Below are 13,378 nucleotides of genomic sequence, written 5' to 3'. Positions count from 1 at the left end.
AGAGGGGGAGATATAAGACTCCAGCTTCAGTGATTTTTGCAATTTGTTCAAGTCATTGGCAGCAGAGAACTGTAAGGAAAGGCGGCCAAAGGAAGTGTTGGCTTTGGGGATGACCAGTGAAATGTACCTGCTGGAGCGCGTGCTACGGGTGGGTGTTGCTATGGTGACCAGTGAGCTGAGATAAGGCGGGGCTTTACCTAGCAAAGACTTATAGATGACCTGGAGCCAGTGGGTTTGGCAACGAATATGTAGTGAGGGCCAGCCAACAAGAGCATACAGGTTGCAGTGGTGGGTAGTATATGGGGCTTTGGTGACAAAACGGATGGCACTGTGATAGACTACATCCAGGTTGCTGAGTAGAGTGTTGGAGGATATTTTGTAAATAACATTGCCAAAGTCTAGGATCGGTAGGATAGTAAGTTTAACAAGGGTATGTTTGGCAGCATGAGTGAAGGAGGCTTTGTTGCGAAATAGGAAGCCGATTCTAGATTTAATTTAGGATTGGATATGCTTAATGTGAGTGGAAGGAGAGTTTACAGTCTAACCAGACACCTAGGTATTTGTAGTTGTCCACATATTCTAGGTCCGAACCGTCCAGAGTAGTGATGCTAGTCGGGCGGGAGGGTGTGGGCAGCAATCGGTTGAAGAGCATGCACTTAGTTTTACCAACTGCATTTAAAAGCAGTTGGAGGCCACGGAAAAAGTGTTGTATGGCGTTGAAGCTCGTTTGGAGGTTTGTTAACATAGTGTCCAAAGAAGGGCCAGATGTATACAGAATGGTGTTGTCTGTGTGGAGGTGGATCAGAGAATCACCAGCAGCAAGAGCGACATCATTGATATATACCGAGAAAAGTCGGCCCGAGAATTGAAACCTGTGGCACACCCCATAGACTGCCAGAGGTCCGGACAACAGGCCCTCAGAGTTCAGTGTGTCAAATCAATCTGAGAAGTAGATGGTGGGGCAGTCATTTGAGAAGCCAAGGCTATTGAGTCTGCTGATAAGAATGCGGTGATTGACAGAGACGAAAGCCTTGGCCAGGTCGATGAAGACGGCTGCACAGTACTGTCTTTTATCGATGGCGGTTATGATATCAGATTTCTTAGTGGAGAAGGTACGGTGGGATTCAAAATGGTCGTTGATCTGTTTGTTATCTTGGCTTTCGAAGACCTTAGAAAGCCAGGGCATGATGGATATAGGTCTAACAGTTTGGGTCCACTTGCAGAAGCGGAGTTAATCCTAGGTGGCTATATTATTCATTACTACATTGATTTAATCAACAGGGTTTGTGTTCTAATTGCTTAGTCATGTTCTTTGATACAGGCTCCAGACGTCTACAGCTCTGCCTCTGGTCGTTCCTGTTACACAGGGTGCTGCAACTCGCTGAACTCTCACTCCTTTTGCAAGCTGGCTCATTCTGTATATTTTGTACCCCTTTTTCTATTTTCTTCCGATTGTTCCATCTCTGTGGTTGCAGTCGGTTTTGTGTTTTGTCTGGTGACATTTTAAGCTGGACTCTGTTGATCTCTGCGAGTGTTTGTCTGCAGTGTTGTGAGTGGATGTGATTGTATCAACAGAAGGAAGCTGATACTGATCAAACGGCTGAAATCACTGCATTACCAAACAGAGGCTTTCGTTTATCTCTCACGAATTGAAATTGTGTGGCAATTCCTTGTCTGTGGCAACAGTGGGTAGTTACGACCTGGGTCTGTGGTAAGTGTGTAGTAATGGCCTTGTGTTCCAATCCAAGTACTGTAGGTCAAGTCTTCTACACCCCTGACCTTTTAGATGACCTGACTCACTCCATTGTTACCTGGCGTCACAGCATTAGAAGCCGTAATGGCACAATGTCCGGGGCGATTTTCCTCAAGGAACCATTCTAGGGATGAATAAAGGAAAGGCTTGCACAAACGCAGCTTGGCGGTTTCCAAAAAATGTGCTTTATTTTGAAGCGCCACAAGACCACCTCTAATAAGCCTTGTTGTAAGCACTGCAAGTACACTTAGAGCAGTCTTTGTGCATAACTAGACCACATAATGCACCCGTATTCTTTTATTAATAGAACTGGGTTTGCCTGGCAGGAAGGAAGTGGGAGTGACGGTTGACATTGTCATGGAGGACGCCACATAAATCATATGAAAACACGCGATCTTGGATACAATCAAGCTATTTTAAGTAACTTTCAATGGGAACAGTAACAGTCTCCTAACAGCAGTGTGTTTGGCTGCAAGGTTTGTGTGTATGTATATGAAATGTCTGTCAGCCTTCAGGAAAGGAGAAGTGAAGATCATAACGTCCACGCCACATCAACCAGGTTAAAGGACACCCCACCCATTAGTCCCTAGAGTACGTGTCTAGCTGTCTGTTTCGTGTTGGTTTTTTTTGTCTTCATGATTGTCTTTGTGTTCAAGTGCTTGCAGATGTTTACTTGTAATCCTGTAGAGACCATGTAGCCAGAGCAGACTATTTGAGCAAAACCTAACAAAGTTTATTTTCAAAAACTTGATGAGAGGTAGTGTATTACTGATACTGAAATATCGCATCTCAGTTCCTTGTTGACATCACAGGGTTAGATGAGAGGATGTGAGTCTGTGTTTGTGTTCTGTGCAGATGAGGGAGAAAGAGACAGCACCCAGCTAGCACATTTGGGTCCTTGGAGGTTGTGGGAATGTGCATTTTTGGTTTCCCAATTGGTTTTGGGATGAAAGCCATAAGTTTCCTAAACGTTTTTTTTTTTAATGTTCTGAGAACAGAAGTTAACATTTTAGCCTATTCTGGGAACATTGCAGGGAGGTTTCTGGGAGTGTTTTACTCTGGTTCCTTCAAAGTTCTTTCTTTACACCTTGACCAAACCGTCTTCGTTGCACTCTGGTTCCTTCAAAGTTCTTTCTTTACACCTTGACCAAACCGTCTTCGTTGCATTGGGGGCCATCGTGCGCATGTTGATTTTAACTATCCCCACCAGATGCGTTCATGATATGCAGGTTAAAATACCATTTAATTTGACAGCTCACAACACAGATGAAACTGTTGCTAGCTAATTTGTCCCGGGAGATGAAATGCTTATGGTACCTTTTTTTCTCTCTTTTTTCTGCCCATTTTGAGTCCTACAAAAAAAAAAAGGGTTTTCTACTCTGACAATTAATCCACCCATAAAATGGGAAACCTAGTTAGATTTGAGTAAGATTTCTCTCGTTGAAGCTTCTTTTTCTTCTCTGGAATTTAAATTGGCAACCAACTTTAAGGTGTGTTACTTCCAACTGGACTGGAATGTGGACCTCGTTCGTCTTTCAATCACCCACGTTAATTAGTATTCTCTTAAAAACCCATGAAGTAGATGGGAGCAGTGGCGCGTTGAGCGTCTAAAATAGAGCCAAGTTCTATTTTAGCGCCTGGCTACGCAGACTCACGTGAGCAGTTGGGATGAAATGATTGAATAACATGTATATGTACATTTATTTTGCAGGCAACGCGGCTGCTTTAGTCACCATCTTAAATGTTTCAATAAGACTTTTTTAACACTACTAGCTTGTTTTGGGTAAACTTATTTTTTTTACTCCAAGCACAGATAGGACACATGGAAATTAATTTCCTTAGGCTTTAATCATGCAAACACTTCTTTTTTTATTATGACACGGCATCTGTGAGATTCGAAGTTATGATCTAATGTTCTCTATTCGTGGAATTAGTCCACTGCGCCACCAGGTTGGAGCTAGCGTGCCATATTTTTTTTTTTACATATACAAAGCAACATTCTCAGAAAGTTGTGGGAAGGTTGTATGCAAAATAACCATTGGAAAACCGACAGCAGTGGAAAGTGTGAGTGACTGACTCAACACAGCACTGATGCTGTTTGTGAGTATGTGAGTGAGTGGTCAGGTTCATTCTAGTGGGCCGGGTGATAACACGGCACCAGATAAGTCTGGACTCCCATCTGCGTTCAGAAATAGTCACCTCCCAACTGCTGGGCATTATTGGCTCGTGCAGGAGAAGCAGGGAGGCTCTGTGTCAGAGAGGAGACAGAGACATGAGGGAGGGGTTGGGGGAGGGTAGCCTGCTGGGTCGAAGTGGCTGAGCATTCAGAGGTGCAAATGTCTTGCTTTCACCTTTTTCTAAAACCACTTGTAAACCATTCAGTTTATTTTACCATCAATTTGAACATCGTGTTCTTGGTGTCACCCTTTGGTCAATTAGGGATGTGTGGTTTGCACACACAGCAAAAAGGCTGTAAATGATCTCACAAAACAGGCTTATCATGTGTACATACCACCTAAGCAGTTTTGTTATGCATACATTGAGAGAACACAACAAACGGAATCTCTCCATGTTCTCTCTGGAAGCTGTGCTGAGTGATTTCAAACCAGAATCAACCAACCTGTCTACTGCTTCTTTGGGTTCACTTACTCAGGATCTTAGAGGCGGGCGCCAAATGGGCCGGTGTTGCGCCGCCTATGACGTCATAACCGTAGCACGCTCAGTGGTTTCGACAGCCAATAAAACGAGCTGAAAGCACTATATTCCTCGACAATCAAACTCGTACATAACCAAGTGATGGTCAAGTTCAAGACTGGACAAAGAACAGGATGTCGGTGACCAATTCAAGAACATAGGCGACTTTAGAGATACCGCGAGGGACAAGAGTGTCGTCGGGTATACTGTTTGTGGACATACATTCTTACTGGTACATTTTCGGTATGGTTCCTTCGCTCTGCAAATAAGATAATTATAATAATTAATAATTATTTAGTAAATAATTATAATTATTTAGTAAACTAACCGTCAGGACGTTTTCCAGTGGGTAAATACAGCGCGTTCACTCGTGGATTAGGAAACATTTGCATGCAGGCTAATTTATCTATTAGATGTTCATCAATCTACTCCGTTTTTGGAACAAATTGTTATAGCATAAGTAATGGAGATTCCTGTGAAATGGCATAATATAATGCGTTACTGTACTATATTCATTGTATTTAGCCGAATATTGTATGATGATGGTTACATTATTAGCCTACAGTAAGTGCTGCAGAACGCGCTGCATTTTCTCGCATTGTAGATAATTACAACATAGAACGGTGTCCGTCTCTTGGGGGTTATTTACAGGCTTTTCCTGTACCTGAATTATCCTCCTCACTTTACAGATCCCATGTATTGGTTGATAGTGTTCTAGGAACCCTCTGTTGACAGCACGGAACATTGAAGGTCAGTACAGTATGTTCTTTTCACTGACTCCTTGCAGCTTCAAACAGATCAGCATCGCATGACTTGTAGGCTGACGTTGGAAAATGTCTTGATTTTAAGATATCAAGTTTATTTTGTATGCTGTTGACTCATCGTGTGTGTTACTTGCTCGTATTACATTTCCCAATGCAATGTTCTGCAGCTGCACAGGTACAGAACATCGCCGCTAATCACTTACATGATAATGTGATTTTAGATTATGGCATTTCAAATGGTAAAAAATCTGTGTTAGTACTTTAGTCCAGGACCGGACGTGACTCGGGGGCGATCAGTGTCTTTGAAAATCTCTCTTTGTTGCATAATTTAACATACTAGCTACAACAGCAAATGTTGTAGAGCTAAATGATCTAGATATCCTTACAATGGTAAACAATGTAACAGCATTTAGTATATTTAAAGGATTATTGGATGGCAGTTTAGCACTGCAAGCACTGACTCGTGACTATAAAGGACTCGGACTTGAAGAGTCGGTACTTACTCGGACTTAATGTGATTTCAGGGGTAGAAATATGTTTTGAAGTTTCAGTACACATGTTGGGTGGCTTACCAAGCAGAAATGCAACCAACCCATGCTGATATTGGCACAATTATTCTTTCTCATTCCACCGCTAATCTTTATAATTCAGGTCCATTGAAAAAAAGTTTCTCTAAATGTTTGTATTTTGTTTGTCTTTTCCTCTTCAATCTGTACTTTTTTACTCTGCTTCCATCCTCTCCTCGTCCCTGGCCTATTATACACTAATTCTTCCCAGAAGCCTCGTCGTGAACGAGAGACCGAAAGGTGCAAAAGAGAGGGATTTTGGTGCCACTCATCTCAGTAAGAGGTTGTGTCAAAGCCAATCATGAACTGCTTTGGCTCTCCCCCAGGCGAGGACGTTCCCCCCCCACGTTCCAGACGCTCCGCAAACAACATGGCCGCCAACTCAGCAACACCCCCCTCTGACAGGCGCTTCCTCATCTTCTTCGACTTTGACGAGACCATTGTGAATGAGAGCAGTGATGATGTGGTGGTGCAGGCAGCCCCAGGGCAGAACCTCCCCGCCTGGCTGAAGGACACCTACCGACCGGGCCACTACAACGAGTACATGCACCGCGTGCTGGCCTACATGGCAGAGAAGGGCGTGACCGAGAGCTCCATCCGCTCCGTCATCGAGAAGATCCCCGCCTCTCCCGGCATGCTTGCCCTGTTCCAGTTCCTTCGCCACCGCCCCCCGCAGGACTTTGAGGTGGTTCTGGTGTCTGATGCCAACACTTTCTTCATCGAGTCCTGGCTCCGCCGCGTTGGGGCCCGCCAGCTCTTCGTCAAGATCTTCACCAACCCTGCCACCTTCGACAAGGATGGCCGGCTGGTGCTGCGCCCCTTCCACTCCCACAGCTGCATGCGCTGCCCGGAGAACATGTGCAAGCAGGTGATCTTGAGGGACTATGTGATGCGGCGGACGCAGGAGCGTGGGCGGCCGTTCCAGAGGGTATTCTACGTGGGCGATGGGGCCAACGACTTCTGCCCGTCTCTGATCCTGGGCCCCCGGGACACGGCGTTTGCCCGGCGGGACTACCCCATGCACCGGCTGATCACTGAGATCCACGAGGCCAGGCCGGGGGAGTTCAAGGCTGTTACTGTGCCCTGGGCCAGTGGGGATGATGTGGTGGAGCGACTCAGGAGGCACGCAGAGGAGAAATGATGAAGCTAGGAGGTGGGAGGGGGGGGTACACCGCCTGCTCACACATACACAAATACTCAGACACACACGGCAAATCACATTCCCAGATCAAATTCCCACAAAACCACATACTGACACACAATGAAAAACCACTCTACGCTCAAGAATAGAGCAATGCCAATTGAACCGGCTTTTGATATATTGCCTGCGACAGTGTCGCACTTCCGCTCAGTGCATCTGTCTTACTCGGACTCAGCCATAGATAGAGCTAGAGATACTGTAGTCTTTCAGTGCACCTCCTCACACTCTTAAAGTCAATCAGAAACACCAACCCAGGAAAAGCATCAACTCTGTTATTACAGATCTATGCCTTAGTTGATACCCTACCAATCAGGGCAGTATTGTCAGTCAATCTTTTAGAGGGATTGATCCTCTGATGCTGGATTGAGAGGGAAGAGGAACAAACATCGACTGAATAGGGTGTTCTGCAGTGATACATTAAGGACTGATGTATTACCTATATTCCTTTGTTGACACCGAGCTTTATTGGTTTATTACAGTTATCAATTGCTAACAAGCGTCGGTCAATACTGAAGCCACTTTTTCAAAACTCTTCATACAGTCTGCATTACCAACATGCATCTTGGCCAAACAGTTAATCTCACCTCAAACCACTTCATACATGTCTCAAAATGAGCTCGTTCGACCATAACTCTGGCAACAATTCTCACTCAGAAAGCATACATTGTCACTCAAAACACACTGACCTAAAACACACTTAACAGGGAGCATTACATAAATGTACTTCTCTTTTGAAGTTAGAATGATTTTACACATAAATCACTATTTCATTATAGAATAACACCTTCACTTTATGTACTAGTATATGTACTAAAGTATATGTAACATGAATCAGAAATGCAGCCATTTGCAAGGCTATCAAGCCTTTATTTTTTTCTATGTCTTCACATATAGTAATTTACTTGTGAAGAATAAAGTTTAAACAAAAAAACAAGTTCCTGAAATTCCAGGGCTGCAATAATAAATAAAAAAATTCTATAGTATAATCACTCATACTGTACTGTGAGGGTTCTAGTTCTCCCTCTCTCCTGCATTTGGCCACAAGTTCTCAACATCACATCTTAAGTCTTCTCTGGCAAAGCATCTTGAAAAGTGTCTTCTGGAATGTCTAATCCAACCCTGCCAGTCTTCAGGAGAAGTGTCTCCACACCTCGCATTCATGGCATCCAGTAAGGACATCTGGTCATGTGGATGGTGGTCATAAACCTTCCACCTCCACACAGAGTAAAATTCCTCTGGGGTTTAGGAAGGGGGAATATGGAGGCAGGAATAGTACTGACATCCTGGGATGTGCAGCAAACCAGTCTGTGACTGCAGCAAAGTGGTGGAATGCCACATTATCCCACACAACAACGAAGGTAGGGGAGTTTCTTGCCCTTCTCGCCGCCGCTGGCACAAGTCGATTATGCAGATTCATCCAGAAAATAAATTAGCCTCTGTATTGTAGGGGCAAATCAGTGGTTTGTGTAACAGCAAACCATCATTGGGCAGTGCTGCACACATTGATGTTAGCTCCTCTCTGGCCTGGGACATCCACGGTTGCTGTCTGTCCAATCACATTTCTTCCCCTGCGGCGTGCTTTTGCCAGATTGAATCCAGCTTCATCCACAAAGATGAATGTATGTGCGGTTTGCCTGGCTTCCATCTCAATTAATCTTAAATACAGTAAATCCACAGTTTTACAGTACTTTATATTATGCACAGCTGTGTCTGTACCCTGTTTGGTTATTGAACAGACATCTTACCGGGACATATTGATACCAGAGTTCTTTCACACATTCAGTTTCTCTCAAATGGTACAGTGTACAACTGCTTCATCCTTGTTTTATGTTTCTCTATGACTCTGGCAATTATTGTTGTGCTGACCGTATTCACATTCCCAACAGTAATATTGTCTGCCAGCACTCTCTCCCGAATTTCCCACAGTTTTATTGCATTGTTGCCAGTCACCATGTCAACAATGACAATTTACTGCACATCTGATAATATTCTGCCTCTCCTGTGGGAGGCAACCCTTGGATCCTACTGAAAAACACAAAACAAATCAATATATTTAAAAATGTCAGTACATGTAAAAATGTGAACATACTGTATTGTACTGTAATATGTAGTTCAATTATCATTGAAGGATGCACATCTCACCTGTTGTTCTGCTGGAAAATGTGTACTATTGATGCAACTGTTGAACGCTGCAGATTTGGTTGCACCCTTAAACCAGCCTCTCTCAGAGAAAGACCATGGTTTACAACATGGTCAATAGTTGTGGCCCTTATCTAATCAGAGACCACCGCTCTTGGTCTTCCTCTCCTTTGTCCTCCACGTATTCTCCCTCTCCCTGCCACTCTTCTTTCCCCACCAACCTGTCTTCCTTGATCCATGTTTCCAAACTAAATCGTTCCGAAGCCGTCCTCTTTTGTCTGTTTAGTAACGAGACTAAAAACAGGACACTTGGGTAGGCTTTCAGCTGAAATTGCAATCAGCTGTGTTTGGAATGATTAAATATTCTGCTGAGATGTTCTATGTTTCAATCTGGTTACTGCAGAGATGCACGACATTTGCCATCATTCTGTTTTGAATGTGTTTTTAACAGTTTTGGGAACAGTGTGTTAGCATTTGAAAACATGCTGCAAATATATAGTTTTGCAGGTGGTGGAGTATGAATGGATGCATTTTGTGTGAAAGCAATGAAAAATGATTCACAGTTTGGTCCACATACACTTCTGTTTCGCTGACTGTTTGAAGAGTTTTGACAATGTGACTTCAGTTTTGACCAATGCATGTTAGCAATTGAAAAAAACTGTAACAGTCAAACTGGGTCAGTGGGGCAGCAGATCCGGTTAGTTAGTGTCCCGTTCTCTGACTATAGCCCTCTCCAGTCCACCCAATGGCATTGTCGATGCTAAATGAATGGGTGGCTATTCCAGTGTAATTCTTAAATCTTATATTATCAATAATAAATGGTGTTTACTTGTTTAACAGTGCTCTTTGTGAAATAGGGAATTGATGGCTGATCAGGGAAAATGTAATGTGATAACATCGCCATCTACTGGCAGACTTACAGATTGCAAATGGAGACCAGTTTTAAAGTTTTGGAAAATAAATTGAAAAGGAACAGAAAATGTACTGTACCATATGACATAGCTATATAACTAAATATTGTCGTTTTTAAAACATATGTATGTATTATTATTATTTGTGCATGTCTTTTTAATATGTACCACGTACTTGTACATACATGTTCCACCACCAGCAGGAATATAAAGCCATGAACTAAACTTCTGAGTCTGTACTTTATGTCCTATCCTAATGTAACGGGTGTGAAATGGCTAGCTAGTTAGCAGGTACGCGCTACTAGCATTTCAATCAGTTACGTCACTTGCTCTGTGACTTAAGTAGGGTTGCACCTTGCTCTGCAAGGGCCGTGGCCTTTGTGGAGCGATGGGTAACGATGCTTCGTGGGCGACCGTTGTTGATGTGTGCAGAGGGTCCCTGGTTCGCGCCCGTGTCGGGGTGAGGGGACAACGTAAAGTTATACTGTTACACTAACACACTAATTGCACCCCACTATATGTCTCTCTACACATAAATTCCACTGGAAACAGTGTTCCTTGAGTAAGGCAGCAGCACAATAGGCTTGAACACCATTTAGATACATGCCCACCGCAATGCAACACCCCTCCCTCTCTCAAAACATTAGACCACGGAGGATAATTTGCTGTGAGATAAAGGAAAGGTCTAAATAATGTCTCCAAAGTGGGTGAAAAATAGTTCACCATAACACCAAAGAGATTATGAATTTATTCTGTGCAATCGCTGATAAAATAGATACTTTCTTTCAACATATTACAAGGCCTACTGAATTACAGCGGCAGATATGTCCCTCGTGCCAGTCATCTGACACCCCAGAACTATGCAATTATCAATGAACAATTATCAATTTCCACAACAAGCACTGAAATAATTATAATTGTGCCAACACTGCTTGAGTCCCTGTGGATTTATCCATTTTGTATTATAAGCAGGCCTAGCCTATCTAGAATATATGTATGACATTACAGTATACAGAATTTGAGAACAAGAACAGTCACTTTTATTGTTTCACATAATTACTGTAAGCACTTAAACTGTCTACCAATAGCAGGCTATTAGAGAAAGCTAGTTGAACAACTTATATAGTGTGATGATGGTTGCAATACATCTGCATTTGGCAAATTAAATGACTGTCATCTCCACCTTAAAGGCCCAATGCAGACGTTTTTATATCAACATCAAATCATTTAAGTTAACTTACTGTAATCATTTTCCATTAAAATGGTCAAATAAATAAAAATAGCTTTATAGCAAAAACATGTTTCTCAAACAAGAATTTAACTAGGATTGTCTGGGAGTGGTCTGAGTGGGGTGGGGGAAACTGAAAACTAGCTGTTATTGGCAGACACGTTTGGAACGCTCTTTGTTATTGGTCTATTAACTTATTTACTGCCTTGTGATGTCACTAATGAAGCTGAAACTCCACCCATGCAAAAACCTGATTGGATGGTCCTGTGTAGATTGCATTTTCAATCAGCAACTATTCAGTGTTGCCAATTTAGAGACTTTGTCGCTATATTTAGCGAGTACTCAGAACCCTCTAGCGACACATTTTCGAAAATGTGACTAGCGACAAATCTAGCGACTTTTTCTGGTGTTATTGGAGACTTTTGGAGACTCTGACGTGAAAGCACATATCGTTCTCAACGAGGGTGTTTTTTACTCACTTTTTGTCTCAACCACGACGTTATTCTTCTCTCCTACAGCGTCAATCACAATTCATGCACATGGCCAATTATGCAAATTGGGTGATGACGTCATTTAGCGACTTTTAGGACAGACAATAGCTACTTTCCTTACTGAGGAGTTGGCAACACTGCAACTATTAGGAAGTAGCCCAACCACGTATCCATCCAACCATTCCATGTGGATTAATTACCTGATGTATGAAAAAAGTCACAACCAGGGTGATGGAAACATGAAATGCCGCTAAAATGTTATAAATGCTGACAGACAACTTGTTCGTTCGATATGGTGGGATCTTTCTGTGTCGGTAAAATTAATTATGCGGGAAATGGAGGTGGAATGCCTTTATGTGCAAATATTGATATAATAACCATCATATTGAAGTAAACTTGGAGTCACGCGATGATATTTTGTGCGGTCCTCCCATTACAACGCAGGAAAGCTTGCAGTTTATTAGGCTACAGATTGGGCTCCTGAGTGGCGCAGCGGTCTAAGGCACTACATCTCAGTGCTAGAGGCATCACTACAGACCCTGGTTTGATTCCAGCCTGAATCACAATTGGCTGTGATTGGGAGTCCCATAGGGCGGCGCACTATTGGCCCAGCCTCGTCCAAGGGTTGGCCGGGGTAGGCCGTCATTGTAAATATGAATTTGTTCTTAACTGACTTGCCTAGGTCAATAAAATAAATATTAAATAAGTTATGATTAACTTAACAGGGTGGTGAACGTGCAAGGTGATGAGCTTGATGCTCCTTTCCAATAAATATCAAGGGTCTTATTCTTGTGACATGATAATCGATGCTGTGCTGCCGTTTGACAAATACAAATAATATCTCTCTTATAATAATAATCTCATAATGTAGGTAGCATACCTGCACTGTATCTGTGAGCTGTTGGCTAGAGTGCATGTACCAAAACCATAGTGGACACATTTGCTGTGTAACTAAACAGTTGTTGTGGCAAAACCATCAGTAGAGTTGAAAATGCGATGGAAACCCATTTGCCTTGTATTTTTCATTCGGTACATGTGAATTTAACAGCAAAAGTAATTTTTATGTGCACTATGTCATCAGGCACAGCCTTTTATCTGCAAAAAGTCAGTTTGATGGAAACATTTCTGGTGGGAAAATGCTCATATTGTTTTATGCAGATGTAAAAAATATTTGCATGAAAATCTGTCTCATTGTTTGGAAACCTAGCTACTGATTAAAAAAAAATACTGATCAAATGTTTTTTACTGATAAAATGTTTTTTTTACAGTGTTAGTTTCATTAGCTGTTGTACAATAGGATCCAAAATATAAGAAAACATACATTTGAGTGCACTGGGCCTTTATAACATAAACCTACAAATCCATCTAACACAGATACTGCCTTTCAGTAGTACACAAATATCGATCCTGGGTCATCTCGCTTGTTGTTCGTGTAAAATATGCGCCTGCACATAAAATGTCGCCTAGACTCGAGACATCGCGCGCATGAACAGTTTCTTCCAAATATATTAGCAAATAAAATATCTGTGGACTGTAAATGTTATATTATTTTCCTAAAACAAATCACCATATATATTGTTTTTATATAATTTTGTTATGCATTTGTACTTTTACAATAACGTACAATCAGG

The 13,378-nt window shown here is 42.4% G+C and overlaps 1 protein-coding gene across 4 annotated transcripts; it reads left to right on the top strand.

Moving 5' to 3' along the window:
• Positions 1-4,069: 4,069 nt before the first annotated feature.
• LOC139565060 (probable phosphatase phospho1) lies at positions 4,070-10,253 on the top strand. Of its 4 annotated transcripts, none has more exons than XM_071385086.1 (3): positions 4,070-4,679; positions 5,137-5,197; positions 6,104-10,253. In XM_071385086.1, the coding sequence occupies exon 3, from the start codon at positions 6,148-6,150 to the stop codon at positions 6,916-6,918; it is 771 nt and encodes a 256-aa protein (XP_071241187.1). In that variant the 5' UTR covers positions 4,070-4,679; positions 5,137-5,197; positions 6,104-6,147; the 3' UTR covers positions 6,919-10,253. The 4 variants fall into 4 exon arrangements, with proteins under 4 accessions (XP_071241187.1, XP_071241186.1, XP_071241185.1 ...); XM_071385085.1 differs by having other exon boundaries at positions 4,070-4,690; XM_071385084.1 differs by having other exon boundaries at positions 4,070-4,690; positions 5,992-10,253.
• Positions 10,254-13,378: the final 3,125 nt, after the last annotated feature.

This window comes from Salvelinus alpinus, chromosome 36 (assembly GCF_045679555.1).
Source record: "Salvelinus alpinus chromosome 36, SLU_Salpinus.1, whole genome shotgun sequence".
NCBI lineage: Eukaryota > Metazoa > Chordata > Actinopteri > Salmoniformes > Salmonidae > Salvelinus > Salvelinus alpinus.
The sequence above is the reverse complement of the archived record's forward strand: the minus strand, read 5'-3'. Positions and strand labels throughout refer to the sequence as shown.

What these genes read in the sequence shown, in the direction of transcription:
- LOC139565060 (XM_071385084.1), top strand. Translation starts at nt 6,079, where the DNA reads ATGAACTGCTTTGGCTCTCCCCCAGGCGAGGACGTTCCCCCCCCACGT.